Raw genomic sequence first — 22,871 nt, 5'->3', positions numbered from 1 at the left:
AGCAGATGTCTGCCCCCAGCGAAGAAGAGGTCTCCTGCAGGGAGCGAGGCCCACCAGGGTCAGGGTGCTGCAGCCGGGTAGAGGAAGGAGCAGAGGGCCTTTGTGGGACGGTGAGGGGTCTCAAGTGACACCCAAGGGAACGGCCTGGTGGGAAAGGGCCATGGCCTGAGGAGGTGACGGCATCACCTCAGTGGAGTTAGTCTGGGGCAGGGAGCCCCTCCTGTGGGCACCCCAGCCCACGTCAGCAGCTTCTAGAGCAGCGGTCCCCAACCTTTTTGGCATCAGGGACGGGTTTCAGGGAAGACACTTTTTCCACAGATGGGGTGGAGGGATGGGCAGAGCCCAGACACGGACGAGAAGCGGTGACGAGAGATGGGAAGCGGCTGCAAACACAGATGAAGCTTTGCTCATGCCACTCACCTCCTGCTGTGCGCCTGGCTCCTAGTTTCATGGAGGACAATTTTTCCACGGGGTGGGGGTGGGAAGGGGGAAGAGGCAGAGACTGCTACACCGCCTAGTTCCTAACAGGCCATGGACCAATACCAGCCCGAGGCCCAGGGGTTGGGAACCATAGTTCTAGAGAGTTCTATAGGGCAGGCCTTGGCCTAGAACATTCTCCCTCGCCATACTCCAAACCCTCTTTGAAATGCCTCCTGCTGGGGACGTTTGGCCTCATGACCAGCCTCCTGGAAGCACAGGGCAATCTCCTACCTGCCCTGGGCCCTGACCCCCAACCCAGGCTTCTAGTCTCAGAGGGCCACCCCTCTGGTCCCAGCTCCCAGGCCCTAGGGACGGTGGGGGTCAGACACCTACCTTTTCAAAGGCAGCCAAGAGCACGTGGGCATGGCCAGTCACTTCCACAACTGCGGGGAGAGGGGGACAGAGCAGTTAATGCCAAAGCGACCCCCCCCACCTGGCCTCCCTACCTTCCCAGCACTCGGCCTCAGACACAGTCCGGAGCCTGCTCCAGGGCTCGGCCTCCTCTGCCTGGAGCCCCCACAGCTGCCCAGGCCGCTGCCCAGAGCCCTGACCCTCTGAGCTGCCCACGTGGCAAGCCTGGGCCCTGCACTGACGTCCTCCCTCACTTTCGCAGGAGGCCTCCAGAAGCAGCTCCCTCCTGGAGGGCCCACGCTCAGGGGGATGGAAGGGGACAAGCCGACGCCACTCACCGTCTCCCTCGTCCACCACGGCCTGGATGACCACTGGAAACACGCCTCGGTCCAGGTCAAAGTTCAACTGAGGGGAGAAGAGGCAAGAACACTCAGCACGTGTGGCAGCCGAGCGAGGCTGAGCCTGAGGGAGGGACTGGTGAGCGGGAGGACGGGTGGAGGGAGGGACGGGTGAGCGGAGGGCGGGTCTAAACAGCCGGGAAGGCGAAAGCCTGGCTGGGCACCTTTGGGTTTTTTTTTTTTTTTTTTTGAGACAGAGTCTCACTCTGTTGCCCGGGCTAGAGTGCCCTGGCGTCAGTCTGGCTCACAGCAACCTCAAACTTCTGGGCTCAAGCGATCCTCCTGCCTCAGCCTCCTGAGTAGCTGGGACTACAGGCATGCGCCACCACGCCCCGCTAAGTTTTTCTATATACTTTTAGTTGGCCAATTAATTTCTTTCTATTTTTAGTAGAGACAGAGTCTTGCTCTTGCTCAGGCTGATTTTGAACTCCTGACCTTGAGTGACCCGCCCGCCTTGGCCTCCCAGAGTGCTAGGATTACAGGCGTGAGCCACTGCGCCCAGCCACCTTTGGGGTTTTTCGAGGTGAAATACACATAACATAAAAGTTGCCATTTTAGCCACATTTAAAAAGGTGTTAAGTACATCCACAATGACATGTAATCGGCACCCCACGCAGCAACCCCACGCCAAGGAACACTCACTCCCCAGCCCCGGCCCCCACCAATCTGCTCTGTCCTGACAGATCTGCATCTTCCGGACACTTCACACAAGTGGCATCATACAGCATGTGGCCTCTTGTGTCTGGCTGCCCTCACTTCACACGTTTTCAAAGTTCATCTGTGCCACAGCGTGACTGGCGCTTCCTCCCGTCGTGTGGCCGAGTGACACCCCAGTGTGGACAGCCCTCGGCTCTGCCTGCACCTGCCGACGGGCACGCGGCTGCTTCCACTGCCTGGCGACCGTGCGTGGTGCCGCTGCGACCGCGACGTGCCGGCGTCTGCGGGAACGTGGGTTTCACCCTCTTGGGCGCATGCCTCAGGGTGGGAGTGCGGGTCCACGGTAACTATTTAACTCTCTGAAGAAACGCTTGACTTGCCCCCCCCATATGACAGAAGGAAAGTGGAGGAGACCACGTGGCTTGTCCGAGGTCAAGGAGAGCCGCGTCATGTCTTTCATTACACCCCTGCCGTGCTCAGGCTAACAGCTGCTCCCCGACCCACGGCCCTGAGGCCCCGCAGCCAGCCTGGACTCGCTCCTCACGGGAGCCTCGCGGCCCAGGTCCTACCTGGGGGGCCAAGAAGGGCTCCCCGGGCCTCCAAGTGCAGGCCCCCATGAACACTGTCAGCCCGGGCCTCTCCGCACGGCTTCTGCCTGCCACGCTGAGGAACGCCACCGGACCGCCACCCGCCCCCGACTCCCTGCTGGACGAGGGGCACGGAGCACAGACACGCGGCCCGGCTGGTCAGCGCCACACCCTGTGTCGGCCACAGAGCAGCAACACACACGTGTGTTTCTTTATTCTGGGGAGGAAGCCAAGACTTATCTGTCAGTGAAGATTTACTAAAAGAACGGACGAAAACATACTAAACTCTGGAAACGTACTAAAACCCACTGATTGTACCTAAAATGAGCAAACTGTGTGATATGTGAGTCACAACACAATAAAGGTGTTAAGAAACAGAAAAAAACAAAAACTGGATAAAATCCCAATGGCTGCCAGGCGTGGCCCAGGCCCTCTGCCTCCAGCCTGGAACAGTAGGCCTGGCTTAGGCAAGACCACCCACGGGGAGGGGACAGCCCCACAGTCTGTCTCCAGCAACCGCCCACCCGCCCGCCCGTGCAATGTCACAGTGGAGCTGGCCCACAGCTGCTCGTCATCCTGAGGACTGACAAGGAACCCCCGGTGGGAAGAGGCTCCCAGCAGAGCCCAGCGTCAGGGACGCACTGGGCTGCCTCCCTTCTCCAGCTGTCCCTCCATGAGGCAGGCCGCAGCAGCAGAGCTGGGCACATGTCCCCACCCTAGTGGCCCAGGGGGACTGTCATCTCAAGTCCTTCGAGCTCTCTGAGCTTTAGTTTCCTGCTCTGTAAGCTGTGGTCATCACTGCGCCTCCCACATGGGTTTCAAGGACAAGGCACTACTGGTGTCCTCCCGCCAGGCCCAGCCCCGCAGACACAGGGCAGCGCCCAGGCCCACCAGGCACACCCACCCAGCAGGGGCCCCACGCCGGCATGTGGCCAGGACCCACTGGCACATGTCTACAGCAGGATTCCTGCCCCCCGGGAGCCAACAGCCACACTCCTGACAGTCCTGGCCACATGAGAAGCCCTGGGAGGCAGCCATCAGCTTGACCTGTCAGCACACGTCCACACGGCCAGTCTCCACGTCTGCTCATGAGCAAGGGTCATGGGTCAGAGGTGGCCAGCCGGAGACACCGGCATGGGGGCTGCACTGGGGAAGCCACGAAGGTCTCCATCACCAGAGAAACGCCAAGAAGTGGCAGGGCGCTGGCACAGGGCAGACTCAGGACTGTGGCTTCAAGTCTGCTCCTCACCTGTTCACTATGAATGAACCTTGACCTGAGCCCCAATTTCCCTACATGGAAAAAGGGACAGAAGCCACTGCCAGCACAAAGGCTCTGAGAGCCATGCCCGGCAGAACACGTGGTCAGCGCCGACTCGAAGCTCCAGTGTCAAGGAACAGGCGCCAAGGGAAGCCTCCTCTGGCATGGTGGCCACAAGCAGAGGAAAGGAAAGGCATGTGGAAGGTGGCCCAGGAGGGTGACAAGGATGTGTCCACACCTACCCATGACCCAGTCAGGCCACAGGCTCCCACCATCTCGAAGATGCCATAGAAACCTGGTCCTGCCAAAGGCAGGGACACTCCTTTCCCCGGCTCCTGCCCTGCTCTGGGGTGACCAGCAGGGGGCGATCACACTGAGACAGCACACAGAGCCATAGTCCTGGAGTTGCCCATGAGGCTCCCAGGATACCCTCCCAAGGGCTGCAATTAGTCCTGGAGTTGCCCATGAGGCTCCCAGGATACCCTCCCAAGGGCTGCAATTAAGCCCAGGAAAGGAGAGCTCACGCACTGGTGGCGGCTCCTTTAGGTGGAGGGACTGGGGGGGGAAGCAGAGCTCTGTGGGGCTCAGCCCTATGCACCTCACCTCCCTGAGCACCCACCCCGCCCTCAAGCCGCACCCCGCGCCTGGGACAGCACCCAGCACCTCCGCAGTGCTGCTCGCACAGGTGCCTCCAGGTGATGGCACTTCGTCCTCATGGCACTCTACAAACCGAATGCTGACAGGTGTGTTTTGCTGGAGTTAGAATAAAAACCAGCGGTCGAGGGAGGTGTGCGTGGTGGTTCCTAAGCGGGCGGTAACCATAGCCTGTCCCTTCCCTCTATGGCTGATAGACCCAGGCGCCCCGTGTAAGCGCTTTGCACGCCTATCACAGACCCACACAGCCACTCTGGTGGGGGGACTGCCTCTGGCTCCAGGCTCCAGACGGGAAACCAGGATCAGAAGCCGCAGGGCTCAGCCAGGCTTTACAGACTCGACAGAGCTGGGGCGGCCTCCCGGCCTCTCACCTGGATCCTCCCTGCTCCTAGGAGAAGCCACTGCTGCCACCCTACAGGACCCTGTACTTCTTCTACTAGCCCCGACCCACTAGGGGACTCCCCAACCTGTCCAAACCGCACTGAGAAGGCGCAGGCGGCTGTCGTCTCCACCTGCCCAGCAGCCTCTGCCAGTGGCTGCACCCGATTTTCCTTGGGGAACCACCTCTCCTCCTCTGGGTTTGCGTGGTCTGGCAAGAGGAAGCATACCCAGCCCAAGCAGGGGCCACGGAGGGAAGGCACACAGCCTTCAAGTGCTCTGGGACCTGGGTGGGACTGTCACCATGCTGGGTGCTGAGAGCAAGGCCAGCTCAGAGGGCGCAAGGCCACATGACAGAGAGACCATCCCTATGACACGGGCCCTGGAAGAAACCTCAAGCCATGCAGGCTTTCAGAGCCTATAAGAATGAATCCCTGTTTTCTTCTCTTAAGCCAGACTGAGTTATCTTTCTGTCACTTGCAACCAACAGTCCTGACAAAGACGCCATTTCCAAGGCTGCCTGCTCACAGGCAGCTCAGCTGTGGTCAGTGGAGCCCAGGGCTGCACACGGACACCTGCCCTGCTTTCTCAGCCAACCCTGACTGAGGACCCATCCTGGCGGGCCCAGTGCTGGGCCCGGGGGCAGAGACGAGGGTGACTGGGGCTACTGTGGCCCCAACACCCCCTTGGATGCTGCCGCCTCCTCTGCAAAGCCATAGCTCACACCCGTCCCAGCGCCAGGCGCCCCGGGGGCCCCAGGGAACATGGGACAAACAGGCAGCCAGGACCGTCCCCCCAGAAACTCCCGCTCCCAAGAGCTCAGCACACATGCTGCATGTCACCCACAGTCACGTGTGAGAGCGGGCACATCACGCATGGGATGCTGGGGAGGACAGGAGCTGCTGCCCCCGAGGGCACCTCAGGGAGACGCTATGGCAACGCAGGGGCGCGGGGCTTCTGCGGGGAAAGCTGCTGCCCTGCCCAGAGGAGGGAGACCTGGGGCGGCCACCACCAGCACGAGTCTCACCGAGCTCTCAGGCTCATGGGGCCTGGCAGGGGCCAGAGTGTGGAATGTCTCCTCCAGCCTCACGGCCAGGGTCCTTCAGGGTCCCCCAGTACACGGGAGTCCGAGCTCCAGGCCAGAGGGACACTGGGAAGCCAGGCACAGGCACGGGGGAAGCGAGTGGCTCTGACTGAAACAGCGGGAGAGGGGCTGGCGGAGACGCCACTGAGCCGGCAGCCTGCAAAAGGCCTCTGGGACACCTCTAAGTGCTGACGCAAAAACACGTCCACGGCACGACTTAGGAAAGAATAAAGGCAAAGGCTGAAGGGAAGCTGCTGTGCTGCGGTCCACGGCCCGACAACACAGGGGAAGCCGGAGCCTCTGTGACGGCCGCTCTGTCAGCCTCTGGTCACCCAAGCCAGACGACACTCGGCCCCAGCCCCAGCCGTGCACCAGTCCGACTGGCCAGCCACGTCTGCTGCTCCAGAGAATCATGGAGGAATCTGAACAAACAGGCCCTGCGACGCAGGTTCCCACCCCAAGGAGAGAGAATCCGGTGAAGGGCAGGGGGCGGGGAGGGGGACCTGGCTGGAATCACCTCGTCGTCCTTCCACTCGGCGAAGTCGATCTTGAAGGAGGGCAGGGAGAACTGCTGGCTCACCCCTCTCTTGTAGTGCACGGTCTCGGACTGCAGCAGAGGGCTCCTGGGGCTGTACCTGAGGGCATCGGGGAGGAAGGTGGTGAGGCTATGGCGGGCAGGGACCCCTCTGTGCTTGACCGGTTGTCCCTCCCAGCTCCTGCAGCCAGCAGGGCTGCCACTGCCTGCCTTTTGGGGACCTCTGTGGTTGGGGGCACCCTATGTGGCCATGGGGCCCTGCCTCTTCCCTGGCTCATGCTGCATCTCTGCCCAGGTCACTCCTGGCTGATTCATCCTAAGCCCACACCTGCCTGGCGTCTCTGCTACCTTTCCAGACTTGGCTACACCTTCCCACAAGGTGCTGAGTTTGTTTCCTTCTTTGAATGAACGCAGTACAAAAGCACACACGGTGCAAGACACCTGCTCCCAGCTTCTCTGCTCAAGCAACAGGGCAGGCAGGACTCCAGGCCTGGGCTCTCAGCCACCGGGCCGCCAAGGGGCCCACTCCAGTGCAGGAAGGGAGGGAGCACATTTCTACCTGTCAGTAAGGCCACTGGGGGCCACCTGCCCTTGCAGACTGGAGGCAGGTCTGCCCAGGTCCTGCTGAAGATGCAGGCTTCAAACTTACTTCACATAAAATCTCCAAAAGCTCAGATACATAATTGTGACACAGTAAGAAACATATCTTTGGCCGGGCCCAATGGCTCACGCCTGTAATCCTAGCACTCTAGGAGGCCGAGGTGGGCGGATTGCTCAAGGTCAGGAGTTTGAGACCAGCCTGAGCAAGAGTGAGACCCTGTCTCTACTATAAATAGAAAGAAATTAATTGGCCAACTAATATATACAGAAAAAATTATCTGGGCATGGTGGCGCACGCCTGTAGTCCCAGCTCCTCGGGAGGCTGAGGCAGCAGGATTGCTTGAGCCAGGAGTTGAGGTTGCTGTGAGCTAGGCTGACGCCACGGCACTCGCTCTAGCCTGAGCAACAAAGTGAGACTCTGTCTCAAAAAAAAAAAAGAAACATATCTTTGGTCTCTGTCCTGGTTCCTGGCACAGAGCGCTTACTCCCTTGGAATTTCCTGGGTGACAGGAGCATCTTTTGTTCTAATGAGGTGACTCTTGGAGGCTCCTGGATGGGGCTGGTCACTACAATGACCTAGCCAGGATTAGAAAGAAGCCTGGAACTTTCAGCCCCACCCCACCTCTATCCTCCAAGGAAGGGGAGAAGAGAATAGAGTTAACAACCAATCATGCCTATGTAAAGAAGCCTCCAGAGTAGAAGAAAACTCAAGGTTGGCCGGGCGCAGTGGCTCATGCCTGTAATCCCAGCACTCTAGGAGGCCAAGGCGGTAGGACCGCTTGAGCCCAGGAGTCTGAGGCTGCTGTGAGCTAGTCAGGAGAACTTCTGGGTTGCTGTGCACGCCAGGTGTGTGCCCAGAGAAGGTATGGAAGCTCCACGCCCCTCGCGCCCCCCCACGTACCTCTGCATTTGGCTGCTCACCCAAACCCCTGTGACACACTGAAAAAGGCAGGTGTTTTCCTGAGTTCTGTGGGCCATTTGCGCAAATTACCAAGCCCAAGTGGGGGCTGTGGGAACCCTGATTTATAGCTTGGTCAGCAGCACAGGTGACAAGCTGGGGCTGGCAACTGGCACCTACAGTGAGGGCAGCCTTGTGGGACTGAGCCCTCAACCAGTGGGGTCTGCGCTAACTCCAGGAAGCCAGTGTCACCACAGCGAACTGAGGATGACTCGGTGGGGAAACGCCCCATGCTTTGGTGAAGCACTGAGGGTGCAGTGAGAGAAACAGCTCGTCTTCTCCAGCGGGTCGAGAAGCAGAGGAGGCTCCGAGCAGCCCAGGGGTGGGACTCACACGGCCCTGCCGTTCAGGAACTCCTCCACCGCCTGGCAGTAGATGGTGATGGCCACGCGGGCGTCGGCGTCGAAGGTGAACTCCAGGCTGTAGAGCACCCGGGGCTTCTCGCTGTCCTCGGTGGGGCTGTCAGCATCGTCCTTGTACCTACCCGAGGGGGGCGCAGAGGCAGCAGGTCAGGGGGCCACAGCCTGTAAGAGCCGCCATCTGTCCCGCACGGCAGGGCCCACGGAGGCAGCTGCTGGACACACCTCGCTTTCCAGCACAGGTGGAGGCCCAGCTCCTGCTTGGACAACAGGCCAACAACCAAGGTTCACCTCCCCCTCTGCCCACAGAAAGGAGGTAAATGCTCTGGGTTTAGGGACGGCCCCAGATGCCTCACGTCTTACTGGAATCGGGGGCCGGTCACTCTGGGCCGTGGGGGGCTGTCCTGTGCACGGCAGGAGGTGCAGCAGCACCCGCCTCCCTCCACTAGAGGGAGGGAGGCCCTACCCCCGGGAGCGCCCTACCCTCAGACTCGTGTCCCCTGGGGCACCAGCGCCAGTTGAGAACCATGGTGTAAAGGACCTAGCTCCATGCCCTTTCCCATCCTCGCCCAAGGGGCCGCTCTGACTCCCCTGGCCCTGCTCACAGCCTGGGGTTCCACACGGGGCCCACTCGAGGCCCACTCTTCTTCCCAGCATGCACCTGGAACCCTGCCCAGGCAGGTCCCACAGAGCCCCAGCACCCAGGCAGGACCAAGGGCTACCTCACAAGCCGCAGCGAGTCTTTGCGGATGTTCACCAGGCTCCTCAGTGTCTTCACGGGCTCGTGGGGGGCGGGAGTGACATAGGGAAACTAGGAGGGAAAAGCAGGAAACAGCCCCAGGTCACTGCCTGGGAGGGGCAGAGGACAGAAAGCACAAGGCTCACAGCCCCCGCCAGTGTCCTGGGCTCTGTTCCCACACAAGGGACTGCGTGGACGCTGGGTACGTTGTTTTCATACCCAGCACAGCCAGGACCACGCTGCCCTGAAGAGAATCCGGCCTCTCGGCCTCGTCCCCAGTTCCAAGGAGGACAACCCTCAGCGACTCCACATGCCCACAGGGATGGGGCAGAGGCGGCCAAGGTTGGCCTCTCGAGCTACGTTCCTGGTGGTGGGATGTAATGCTTGCTGCTGCCTCTGAACAAGGCCGTCGATTCACACGACAAGGACAGCCAGTAAAGGCTCAGGAAGGTTCGTGCACGAGTGCACACAAAGCTGGCGACATCTGGAAGACTCGGCTGTGTACGGCAGCGTTCTACAGGACACTGTCACCGGGAACCGGGTGGGGGCACACAGATCGAGGATGTCTTACAACCTCAGGCGAGTCCACGCTGGTGTCAAGGTAAGTTGTAAGACAGACCCATGAAGGCCTGCGGGGGCCGCGCCCCAGCGGGAGGGGTTGCACGGGCGGCAGAGTCAAGGCTGCTGCTGCTGCTGACCCCGAGGACGGCTCCCTGCTGGCCCCACAGGCCAGAGCGGGCAGCCTCAGGATCACAGTTCCATGTCACACAGCTGCCCAGTGGCTGAGACGGCCTGGAAACCCTGGTCTGAAGGACCCTGCCAGGCCCGAGGGACACTCCGGGTCTCGGCGGCTTCAGGGAGAGGGAGCCTGGCGTCTCCTTAGAGAGAGTTCTCCTGCAGGGCCCCTGCCATCGCCTCCAGAGAGTTTATGGGCCCTCTCACCTCCTCCTCTGCTCTCCGGCCGCCCTGCTTTCCTGCTCTCCTGGGGGCTCCGTCCTGCCCACATGGCTTGGCTCAGCCACGGCTCCGTGGGGCCTCCCCTCCGTCCCTCTCTCTTTTGACCATTCACTCAGCCAATGTCAACCATCTGTACCCCACTAGGGAACTCCTGTCCCAGCCCCTGGAAGAGCGCCAGGCACACAGCAGGTGCCAAATCTGTGCTGAACGAATGGACAGCCATGCTTGAATGTGCACTCTTCTGGTAACTCGTGAAAAATACTTGCTGTTTACACTTCTCCTCTTGCCCATCATTCTATGGCATATAGATGTTCTTTCTGCTTTTTCTTTTTTCTTTTTTTTTTTTTTCTTTCCATTTTGCAGATGAATTTTCTGCTTTTTAAAGAAAGTCACCCAAGAGGCCTAAATCTGTACCTTTCTGCAGCCCCTGCAGCCTGGATGCACCAGTTCAATGTGGCTGCTCTGTCCCTTGGCGACCTGCACCTGGCCGTCTGGCCTCTAAGGGGCAGTGCCAGGACATGCCCTGCTCCAGTCACACGCCCATGTCCAGCTCAACTGCAGGCCTGCCGGGAGCTCTGCCCACCTGGGGTGATGCGGTGCCTGCCTGCCCCCCAGTGGGGACAGATGGCTGGGGGACAGGGCCTCTCACACTAGTGGGGACAGACGGCTGGGGACAGAGCCTCTGACCCCTGCAGCCCCACGAGCCAGCTCTGTTCAGACCCACCTGGACCGGGCGGCTGCCCAAGAAGTTCAGATCCATGTTCTCGCCAAAGAGGTAACCTTCAGGGTGGGGGGTGTCGAATTTCTCGCCTCCCATGAAAAAGTGCGAAGCAAAGTAGTTTCCTGTGTACAAAAGGAAACACAGTTGTAGATTCTCAGGCTCCACACAGCCCAGGGGGAACGTGTGGTGGCTGAGAAGCCAGCCCTGAGAAAGGCTCCATCCTGGGAGAAGCCGCTGCCCACAGCGGCTGGACCTCCTGCTGATGGCCCAACCAGCTCGGCCTCTGCACACCGCCAGCCTCAACGCCCTTCCCTCTCCGGGACCCTTCCTGCTCAGACTCGGCAGGAAGTCTCGGCTCCTGCCCCACTTCCTCCTGCTGCGGGCTGAGCTGTGTCCCCCACAAAGACAAGTTCCAGTTCCACTCCACCCCACCGCCCTCACCTCCTGTACACGTGACCTTGTTTAGAAAGAGGGTCTTTGCCAATGTAATCAAGTTAAGACGAGGCTATGATGCGGTCATACTGAATTAGGGGACCCTAATCCAACGACTAGTGTCTCAGTAAAAGAAAGGAGGAGGAGACGTGGATACAAGGGAAAGCAGAGACGGGAGTGATGCGGCCACGAGCCAACGACAAGGAACCCGGAGCCTCCAGGAGCAGGACACAAGACAGGCTTCTCCCCCAGTGCTTTTGGCAGGAGTGCCCCTGCTGACACCAAGGTGTCTCTAGACACCTCTGGAACCCTGACAGAAACATGCATGTTGCTTTAAGCCATGGTTAATGATCATTTCTTACCCAGGCTCGGTGGCTCACGCCTATAATCCTAGCACTCTGGAGGCCGAGGCGGGCGGATTGCTCAAGGTCAGGAGTTCAAAACCAGCCTGAGCAAGAGCGAGACCCCGGCTCTACTAAAAATACAAGAAATTAATTGGCCAACTAAAAACATATAGAAAAAATTAGCTGGGCATGGTAGTGCATGCCTGTAGTCCCAGCTACTCGGGAGGCTGAGGCAGGAGGATCGCTTGAGCCCAGGAGTTTGAGGTTGCTGTGAGCTAGGCTGATGCCACCGCACTCTAGCCCGGACAACAAAGTGAGACTCTGTCTCAAATAAATAAATAAATAAATAAATAAATAAATGATCATTTGTTACAGCCATGCCCAGAAATCCTTGCACATTCCCTGACTCCAGACTAAGTTCCCCCAACACCCCCAAACCCAGGCCCCGCGTCCTTTCTCAGTTTAGCACTGATCATGGGTAAAACCGTGTGGTCTGGGTTACTACCGCACCCTCGCCTGACCCTCCAAGAGGACTCGAGCCCAGAACAGGTTCCCATGACGTCCCTGGCACACGCACGCAGGCACTAACTCTGCCTTCCTCCTATGAGGAAAGGAACGAGAGCCTCAAAGAACCGAGCACACGGCGTCCCCTGTGCCTCCTGACCTGATGCCTGCCCTGTCCCCGTGTCTCTCTGCACGGAGGCCCTGAGAGGAAGGCCCAGGTGTCCCTCAGCCTCACGTGCAACAGGGACTGCTGGGCGCCTGAGCCCAGGTGGATCCTTCCTGAGAACCACAGCCCCAGTTACGGTGGGCACAGCCATGGCCACTGGGCCACGGCGATGAGGCCAGGAAGCTCCTCCCCAGGGAGAGGCCCAGAAGCAGGAGTCCAGCCTGACTGCTCTCGACAGCAGAGAACATAAGGCGGAATGGCAGGCGTGGCCCCAACCCTAACCCACCCTGGACAACAGGAACCTGTGTGTGAGACTCAACCGCAGCGAGAAAAAGAATAAAGCGGCAGCTAGTTAAACCCTGTAAGACCCTCATTTCGTGGAACATCATGTAGCTGTTAGAATCAAGCAGACCCGACACACTGACGTGGAATGACAGCCATGGAATAGTCGTTATTAAATAAGTCAAGTTGAATGTGCTGAAAATCAAGATCTCATTTGGGGGAAACCTGCACGTGAGGACACGGGCATTAGACAAGTTCTAAGGATGCAGAGAATGGTCTGAAAGGAAGCGCCCAAGAGGCTGCCAGAGACATGAGCGCAGACCCGACATCCCGCTTTGTGTTAGCATCCTGGCATTGAGCATGCACCGATGCGGTGTTTTTAAAGCAATAAAAAGAACAGCTGAGATCCAGGTAAGCACAGGATGCCTTCCCACATCACCTGGAGCTCAACGCAGCCCATCGCATGAAATCACCAGTGCACCTGACTGTGCAGAGTCTTCAAAGGTGATATGTCCCACAGCAGTCTGTGGCGTGTTAGGGGGTCAGGCACCCCAGGTCTAACACAGGGGGTCTCTGGACCCTCTTTCTGGAGCTCAGCTTCAGTCTCGGTTGGCCTTCGGCCCATCCAACCTCAAGCCTGAATCACAGAACAGGGAGAGGGGCTCAGCTGGAAGTCACAGAGAGCCCAATGCAGAGCAACCTGTCCTGGTCTGCCAAGACGTGTGCAGTGTTCATTAAAACAGCATCCAGGCTGGACACGGTGGCTCAGGCCTGCAATCTTAGCACTCTGGGAGGCCGAGGAAGGAGGATGGCTTGAAGATAGGAGTTTGAGACCAGCCTGAGCAAAAGTGAGACCACAACTCTATTAAAAATAGAAAAAACTAGCTGGGCGCGGGGGCACTTGGGAGCCCACGGCAAGAGGATCACTGGGACCCACTTGTTTCAGGTTGCTCTGAGCTATAAGGACACTACTGTAATCCAGCTTGGGGAACAGCACAGGACACCCTGTGTCAAAAAAAAAAAAAAAGGAAGGACTTAAGTTGCCAGCTGAAAAATCATTAATAATTTTTGATACTAGATCTTTTTTTTTTTTTTTTTTTTTTTTTTTGAGACAGAGTCTCACTTTGTTGTCCAGGCTAGAGTGAGTGCCGTGGCGTCAGCCTAGCTCACAGCAACCTCAAACTCCTGGGCTCGAGTGATCCTTCTGCCTCAGCCTCCCGAGTAGCTGGGACTACAGGCATGCGCCACCATGCCCGGCTAATTTTTTATATATATATCAGTTGGCCAATTAATTTCTTTCTGTTTATAGTAGAGACGGGGTCTCGCTCTTGCTCAGGCTGGTTTTGAACTCCTGACCTTGAGCAATCCGCCCGCCTCGGCCTCCCAAGAGCTAGGATTACAGGCGTGAGCCACAGCGCCCGGCCTGATACTAGATCTTTACATGAATCTTTGGTAAATAGCTTGAAATTAGAAGCTATTACATATCAAAATCTTGTTAATTCCTAACTAATTTATGTGATCAAGGTTTCTCAACTTAAGAAACAGAACTAGAATTGATGCTGGAATATGTACCATTCCAGCAAGAGGCCGAGGCGGGAGGATCACTCAAGATCACGAGTTTGAAACCAGCCTGAGCAAGAGCAAGACCCTGTCTATACTAAAAATATAAAGAAATGAATTGGCCAACTAAAAATACATAGCCAACTAAATACATAGAAAAAATTAGCCCGGCATGGTGGCGCATGCCTGTAGTACCAGCTACTCGGGAGGCTGAGGCAGGAGGATTGCTTGAGCCCAGGAGTTTGAGGTTGCTGTGAGCTAGGCTGACACCACGGCACTCACTCTAGCCTGGGCAACAAAGCGACACTCTGTCTCCAAAAAAAAAAAGAATGGGGACACATCACAAAGCAAAGCAGCCCTGTAGCTCACACATGGGAAAGAACAGACATGGAGAGGAGACCTCAGGTCCCCAGTGGGGCAGGCGGAAGGGACTGGCTGGGAAGATGACAGGGTAAGGGCTGTCATTTCTTTTTCCTCAAGAAAAGAGATGTGCACGTGTACACATGCTGTGTGCGTGTCTGTGCGTGTGGCACACGCTGTGTGCATGTAGCTCAGGACCAGGAGAAGCAGGCAGAGCTGCCAAGACAGAGGGAGGACAAAGAGAGAAAAGAAGACAGGGCGAGAGACAAGAAGGAAGCCATGAAGAAGAAAGAAAACAAAGAGTAAACACACCCACTGGGCTGTCCCTCCGTGCCCAGTTCCCCACGGACCCCAACCTGAGAGGGACAATGCTGCTCCTACACAAGCTCATCCTGGTCCGGCCGGGCCTCAAACTTGCAGACGCCAGAGCCGACTGCACCTCAGTCCCCATGCCAGGTGCCTCCCCACCCCCACGTGGGGGACAACAGGGCCTGTGCTCAGTGGTGTCATCACCAGGCACAACAGGCAGCTGTTCACACACAAAGGCCTTCCCAAGCACAACGGCTGAAAATCCTTCTGTGGCCATGCTCAGAGGGCCCGACACCGGCCTAGAAACTCCAGTGACACCCAGGACCCCAGGGCCTGGGAGCCTCTGGGCAGTCCTCAACACGGCTAACAGAGTCATCCACCTCCCCGTGTTTACTGGCACCATGGAAAGGGACTCGGGCTCAGGCAGGTCACCTCCTCTCTGCCCAAGGGATAGAACTGTCCTGCTTACAGGTGTCCGGGTGACCTGAACAGGGAGGCGAACAGCCACAGAAATGAAGATCCAGCCATCTCTCCCTCGGGAGGCCTCAAGAGTGTCCAGTCAGAGCCCCGTTCTCCTCACACATGCATCGGAGGCAGGAGAACACGCGTGTTTATCATCTTTTTCAGATGAGAAAGCCAAAGCCCAAGGCCATGGGGCAGAGGCTGTCTCGGGGACAGCCAGCGGAGGGACGGAGCTGCTCCTTCTGCACAGGCCACAGAGCGAGCCAGGCAAACTTCCCGGGCTCCCTTTTGCCTGCTGCACTCGTAGATGGCAGTAAACACGCGTGCAATCAAGACTGCCAGACATTTTCAACAGGAAGTACTCTAAGTTACTTGAATGAACCAGCCTTGCCAAGGAACGAGGCGCCTCCCGAGGACGTCGAGTAAGAAGGCAAAGCAGGGGTCAGTCCGGCGGCACAGATGGACTCTGGCTGAGTAAAAGGGTCTGGAAGGATCCACACCAGACTGCTGTCAGGGAATTGCAGAGAGTGGGGGAGAGGGGCAGGCAGAGCAAAAAGGGGCCTCAACGTCCTCCCTGAAAACATCGCACAGCTTGATTCTTTCTCAACTATGAGCTCAGGTTTTTAAATCCAAGTTTACCAGAGACCAGAGTTCGGGACCGGTCAGGTCAGAGTTGTCTGGGCCCCTGAAGAGCATCTGTATGCAAAGCACCAGCCCCTGGGACAGCCCTGGCAGAAACAGGCCAGGCTCAGAGCCGCCAGAGGGCCTTCCCCAGGACCCTCAACGTGGGGGACGTGCGGACCCAGGCAGGTGCTCCTCCTCCTCCCCCGACCGAGGGGACAGTGACTGCATCTTGGCGACAGGATCCCCGAGTCCCCATGAAGGCTTCCAGGTGCCCAACTCAGGGGCCAGGCAGCCCATCCCAGTAGGTTCCAGGTGACCCAGGCTCCTGCCTCACCTTCAGATGCCCCCAGCTCAACCATCCCCACGCTGCCCACTCTGTTGCCCACCCCACCTGCACCCACCTTTCTGGCTTGCTTACTGGGGTCCAGGAGCTGTCCTCATTCCCTCTGGGCCAGCGGGCTATTCCCGCCTTAGGGCTCCAAGCTGAGACCCAAGGTTCCCATCCCGAGTCTCCTCACAGCATTGTCACTGTTTTCCCTCGTTTCTTGGTTTACACTCTGTCCTCCCCTGCCCAAGACCAGGCATCATATACACATTTGCTCACAGTCCCAGATCCTTGGGAGGTGGGACACCGGGTGTGGATTTCGCTGGGCTGCCTCAGTCTTCGTTCCCACCCCAGGGAAGGGGGACTAGGAAAGGCCAGAAGTGTCTGCAGGGCACCTGGTGAAAATTCTTCTCGTCCTCTGACACACTACCGCCAAACCCCAGCTGGCCTGCCCCACCCAAGATGACTGGAGGTCCCAAGAGTGCTGTCTCGAGAAAGCTTCTCCAGACCCCAGGGTGGCCCGCCAGGCAGGAGGCCAGGGAGGGCAGCAGCTGGTACGACCCAGCTCGATCTTCCCAGCCATTGCTCCCACTCACTAATCCCCTGAGGCCCTGAGTGCCACCCCCACACCCAAGCTCCTTTCTGGAGGATGGGGAAGTCAACATTGGCTGGAATCTTGATTTCCTTACCTGAGGCCTAGAGATAAGAAAACAAGCCTAGCTCAGAATGCCCAAAGGGTAAAAGGAGCTGTTATGCAAAGGAACCTCTGGCAGGTGAAGAGACACCAGGCTCCCTGGGCAGACATGCTGCCTTGTTGAATAAAAAGCTCAGGCTCCCAGCTCAAAAGGAAGGACTAGGAGGAACAAGCACTGAGCACAACTCTGACTAAGCACAGATGCTGGGTCCGAGTTCCACAAGCTGTAGCCACCTTTCTATTGGGAGGTGTCCTCCCCAGCCTAGACACCACTTTTCTGGAAACAGCCTCCACCACCGCAGGGAGAGCCCTGGCTGCACAGAGCACACAGCTCCCATCCCCTAGACACGGCCAACCGAGGTGGACCTGACCTCACTGGACTCCTCAGACCCTCTCCTGTGGAACAGAAACAGGGACGGCCCCCTAGAACCTGGTCCTGGAGCCCCTGGTGGGCAGCAGCGTTATGCAAGTCAGAGCAGCACTGCGCTCTGCAGAGACTGCAGGGTGACACTGCGGCCAGCGCAGAACAGGGGCTCTGGGTTCCAGGGCCGCAGAGCCCTCCGATGCGTTCCTTTCTTGCCCAAGCTACTGTCTATAAATGCCACTGAGGCAACCAATTTCCATAGAATTAAAAACATAGGCCAGTCGAGGTGGCTCACGCCTGTAATCCTAGCACTCTGGGAGGCCGAGACAGGATCGCTCAAGGTCAGGAGTTTGAAACCAGCCTGGGCAAGAAGAGCAAGACCCTGTCTCTACTAAAAACAGAAAGAAATTAATTGGCCAACTAAAAACATATATAGAAAAAATTAGCCAGACATGGTGGCCCATGCATGTAGTCCCACCTACTCGGGAGGCTGAGGCAGCAGGATTGCTTGAGCCCAGGAGTTTGAGGTTGCTGTGAGCTAGGTTGATGCCACGGCACCCTAGCCAGGGCAACAGAGTGAGACTCTGTCTCCAGGGGGAAAAAAAAAAAGCACTTAGGACAGAAATCTTGTATATCTATCAATAAGAAAAAGGGGATAACTCAATTTTTAAAAAATGTATAAAAGACTTCACCAGATACTTCAAAAGAAGGAAGAGAAATAAATGGGCAATTTACCTACAAAAAAGCATTCAACATCACTGGCATAGGGAAGGCTGCCATAAGAAATCCAAGGCTAAAATTTAAAAAATAATTAAAAATAAAACATACCCACACCTAACCCTACTGAGTGTTGCTGAGAAGGTAGAGTGACCAGAACTCTCGTTCTTGCCCGTGGGAGTGCAAACTGGCCCCAACACTCAGAAAAACTGTAAATCTAACAACGAACACATATCCACAGGCCCCAGCATGGAAAGGAACCCAAGGAGGTCAGACTCGTGGGCACCAAGGCCAGACACAGGAATGTCCTTGGCAGCCATCACTGCCCCACCACCCATCCATGTGCCACTGTGGCACACCAGACACTGCCACGTCCCACGACGAGACCACCATGCCATGGCATCTCCTCGCTGTCACCCCCAACCGGGAGTGGAAAGAGCATCTCCTTCCAGTTAGGCCAAGTTCAAAACCATGCAGAACCCGCCTGGGGGGGGACAGGAAGGGGCTTCCTAGGGAGGGGAAGGAGAGAGAGAGATGGTTCAGAAGGGACAGGAGGCAGCTCCCCAGGCCAACACTTCTGTTTCTCCAACACATTCACTTTGTGATCCCCCATCGCGCTGCACGTTGATGACCTGTACACCTCCTAAACGTACGTTAGCCTCTGTTCTAAATGTATACATGCGGTGCGCGCGCACACACACACACACACACACACACACACACACATCTCCCCAAGGCACTGAACTAAATAAACACAATCCCTCCTTTCTTTTGCATCCCCAGGAGGCCGCACAGGGCCTGGGCACCCAGAGATATCACAGGGCGCCCGTTCCCTGGCGCAGGAAATCCTTAGCAGAAAGCTTCCCTTATCTGAGCACTGACGCAGGGTGGACTCCCCAAGGGAGCCTGCACAATCTTGGGACAGCCCCATGATGCCCGGCACCCCGGACCAAGCGAGAGGCCCAATATGCTACCAGCTTCTAACGGCCCCAGGTTGCCTTTCAGAAATTTTGCCTCACCCAGCAGAATGCTTGTTCGGGGTCCCCTCACCCACACTGCTCCTGCTGTCGGCTCCTCTGCAAACAGCAGAGGGACCCGGGGCCCTCCTCTGACTCCATTCCTGGGGCGCCAGTCATCCCTCCCACAGTGCAGGAAGCGGCTGAGCTCTCAGGGGCAGTTGGCAGAATGGACAATTCTGCGGTCACTTAGCGAGCACGCAGAGGCAGGCTCTGCAGGGGCGGTGCCGAGACTCCACTGTCCACCTGACAAGCCGACCCAGGAGCGCGAGGCTGGCTGGCCGCGCAGCACACGGTGGAGGGGTGTGGGAAAGATAAGCAGCACATGGTTTGGGAGGCTGGGCAGGTGGGAGTGGTCACTGCCCCCCAACCACCACACCCCAGGCCATCCAGGAAGTGCAGGACATTTTCCAGAAAACTCCCAGGTCCCAGGGGAAACAAGTCGGCTGGATGAGGCCCAGGGCACAGTCCACCCTGTGGGCTGCCAGAATCAGGCCTGCAAGGGGCCTGGGAGAGCAGGGTTGCCCCGGGGCCCCAGCGAGCAGGCAACTGGCCAAGGCCACAGAGTAAGTCACAGCAGAGCTAGGGAAACGGCAGGCTGGGACTCTCAAGCCAGTGCTCCCACCATACCCCAGACTGCCCCACGTGGCTGCAGTCTTCACAGCCTGTTGGCCTGGGGTTTTTCCTTCAAATTCCCTCAGCCATGAAACCCGAGCTCTTATGCGATGCTAAACTGACCTTCAACCTTCATGGCAACCTTTGTGGCAGGGTGTGTTGCAAACAAAGGAGCCCCTGTGAGGAAGAGAACACAAACACACCCCCACCAACCTCACCAACAAAGTCTCCGCTCCACCTCCCCAGCACCCGGCAAAAGGCCCATTCACCAGCTGTCTGGGCCTTCTCCTGAGACTCCGGAGAGTCACCTCTGTCCCTGATTCCCTACACCTAACCCCAGAGTGGGGCAGTGGAGAAAAACTCTGGGGTCAGAGTTGGCAGTTAGGAATCGACAGCAATGGCCACCAAGGAAGGTTCTAGCTTAGCTGAGCCTGCCACAGGAATGTGATCTAGGTGGTCCTGAGGCCCCGACGATGACCCAGAGCCAGGCCAAAGCCAAGGGGGAGTCTGAACAGAGCTTCTATCATCCAGAACAAGCCCAGCTGTGTGGCCAGGGCTGGCCATGAGCATGGGCTTCACCCTTTACAACCCCCACACTCAGGTTAGATTATTTGCATTTTAAATGAGGAAATGGAGGCAGAGAGAGAGGCAGTAACTTGCTCAGGGATAATCCCAGGTGGTTCATCCCAGAGCAACCAGTTTTTCCAGCTGGCTTTTCCTATAGGGAGTGTACAACTTCTTTGACGCCTTGGGCCCCCAGGGTCAGTGAGGTCCCCAAGCCACATCCCTGCTGACTCCTAGAAAGGAAGCTGCTCAGCGCCCACCACAGGCTCTAGGCCTTGATATCCCAGAGGGGAGAAGGGGAACACAGAGCTCTCCTAGGAACGCTGAAACCCACTTCCTGGGGGAGGGCTCTTGCCCCCGGCTGCAGAGCAGAGCCCCCCCCAGCAGACGGGCACTGGACACCTCCACAATCTGGGAAATCAGGAGCTCTGGCAACTTCTCTGACTGAATCAGAAATTGGTTGGTCCCGGAAACTACCTTGTTTCCCCAAAAATAAGACAGGGTCTTATATTTATTTTTCCTCAAGAAGACAACCTAGGGCTTATTTTCAGGGGATGTGTTATTTTCCCCTCAAAGCCTCAGCTTGCAGCGCGCACAGGATGGCCGGGACCTGACAGGGGGCGCCGACCTTGTTGGTGGGGCTGCCCGCACTTTTCCGGTCACCTCTGGGATAGTAGCTGTCACGACGGGGCAGATGAGAAGGGCTGCTTGTCCGCTAGGCTGCGTGGCCATGCCCATCACAGGGCTTATTTTCAGGGTAGGGCTTATTTTATGGGTAGGTCTTATTTTCAAGGAAACACGGTACCTGAGTGTCATAAATGGAGGGATGAGGGATGGGCACACAAGCTGTACAGAATGCTTCAGCATAAAAAGGAGCAAGGCACTGCCACATGCTACAAAGTGGCACCTCGAAAGCACGATGCTCAGCGAGAGAAGCCGGACACGAGAGGTCACCCACTGTGTGATTCCTACGTAATGTCCAGAAGCAGCAAATCCACAGAGGCAGAGAACAGATTTGTGGCTGCCAGGGCTGGGAGAGGGGGAACCGGAGTGACCGTCTAATGGACATTGGGTTTGTTTCGGGGGTCATGAAAATGCTCTGGAATTAGTGGTGATGACTGCATAACTCTGTGAGAATACTAACAACCACTGAACTGCACCCTTCAAACGGGTGAATTGTATGTTGAGAATTATATCTCAATAAAGCTGCTATTCAAAGATCTGTTTCCTCCTCCTCCCCCTCCCAGCAAACAAAAAGAAGCCAGAGCAGCACCAGCTGCCACCGCAGGGCGCCATCCTGCTGGAATGCGGGGCTGCCTGGTAGGGAGCACAATTTCTAGGGGCCAAGAAAAGGTCTGTGACATGTCAGCATACCTGGTGACATACGAAGAGATCTGGAGAGGAGGGAGGTTGATGGGGGAAGGTGAGGCTGGAAAGAGCTGACTTGGTAGAGCAAAGGTACTTTCACATCACCAAAGAGCAACAGTTTCTCAAAGACTCAGAGAAACCAGGAAAGGTGCCCGCAGGCAGCAGGCCCTGTCACACACACAGAGCTCTGGGCCCTCCCCAAACCCAGAGGACAGCACTGCCCTGACATCTGGACGGACAAACAGCTCCTGGCAGCCACAGGAGCCCAGGGCAGGCTGCTCAAACCCAAGCAACCCTGGCTTCTTCCCTGAGGAAAACTTCTCCGACACCCTTCCCCCACCACCCACTGAAAAGGTTTTTATCCTTTGTATAAAGGTTTGTATCCTCATTGTTTAATTGTTGTTGTTTTATCTAAAACATAACGTTGCTTAAATGTGGATGAGGGAAGCTCGGGAAATACACCTTCTTTATACAGGTCATACGATGACAAAATCCGAGTCAACACCAGCAGAAGCCCAGACGAGGTTCCCGTGTGTGCATGGTACGGAGGACACCGGGGGAGCTCAGTCTCTGCTCACAAGCACAGACGGGTGTCTGAGTAGGGAGGAGAAACCCGTGTGCTGGTGGAGTCTCCCTCTCCTGCCCCCATCTCGACTGCCCCCAAGGGCCTCCACGGCGTGGTTCTCCCTCAGGACCCGACCCGGAATGCTCCCATTGACAGAAGCATCCTCGGTGACACAGAACCTCCTCCCTCACCTAGAACTCTGCCTCTGTTCTTTCCTCCAGACGCCAAATAAATTGGAGTGGGGAAGGTCCTGTCTGCAAAGGTAAACCCCAACACAGCCTGGCACTTGGGTGGCGGGCAGCGTTCACATGCAAACGTTTGTAGACAAACATTGACACAAAAATGCTCACCGAAGCACACCCTGGCCCCTCCATCACACAGCGCAGGCCCCCGGGAGCCTCGGATCCCCCACGCACCCCTGCAGGGGCAAGATGCAGCCCATCAGAGCAGCGCATACACTGGGGAGATATGTATTCACTCCCCATGGGACACTTTCCGCAAGACCCACTGCAAGGCATTTATTAAACACCTACTGTGCACCAGGCCCAGGTGTGGAGAAACTAAGGCCTCTCATTTTTAGCTCATCCACCCAAGAGGACAAAAATGTCTGCTGTCATAGGAATGATCTCAATAAGATAAAAGAGGTGAAAATGCTCTGAAAGTCACACACCAACTTAAAAGGTTTAAGCCTGGGGCATATTCCTAGTGCCTGTGTGAGTCACAGGTGTGATCAACCTCCCCCACCACTTCTCTCAGTGGCCTATCCCTGAGTGACTTCAGAGACCTCCTCAAATGCCAGGACAGGGCAGCCAGGGCATCTCTCTGCATGCTGAACATGGTCTTCTAATAGCTCGGCTCTGGTGTCCTGACACCTCCCTTGAACT

At 57.2% G+C, this 22,871-nt stretch overlaps 1 protein-coding gene across 4 annotated transcripts in view; it reads right to left on the bottom strand.

Moving 5' to 3' along the window:
• Positions 1 to 22,871, bottom strand: part of MGRN1 (mahogunin ring finger 1) — a 55,304-nt gene that overhangs the window by 19,481 nt on the left and 12,952 nt on the right. For all 4 annotated transcript variants that reach the window (XM_012743652.3, XM_075995046.1, XM_012743651.3 and 1 more), the window contains exons 2-7: positions 10,720 to 10,838; positions 9,022 to 9,110; positions 8,274 to 8,420; positions 6,365 to 6,482; positions 1,170 to 1,236; positions 814 to 863 (exon numbers count right to left, since the gene is read on the bottom strand). In XM_012743652.3, coding sequence (XP_012599106.1) covers positions 814 to 863; positions 1,170 to 1,236; positions 6,365 to 6,482; positions 8,274 to 8,420; positions 9,022 to 9,110; positions 10,720 to 10,838 — 590 coding nt within the window. The remainder of the gene's footprint in view (positions 1 to 813; positions 864 to 1,169; positions 1,237 to 6,364; positions 6,483 to 8,273; positions 8,421 to 9,021; positions 9,111 to 10,719; positions 10,839 to 22,871) is intronic.

Source organism: Microcebus murinus, chromosome 19, assembly GCF_040939455.1.
Source record: "Microcebus murinus isolate Inina chromosome 19, M.murinus_Inina_mat1.0, whole genome shotgun sequence".
NCBI lineage: Eukaryota > Metazoa > Chordata > Mammalia > Primates > Cheirogaleidae > Microcebus > Microcebus murinus.
This window is presented reverse-complemented; position numbering and strand designations above follow the sequence as displayed.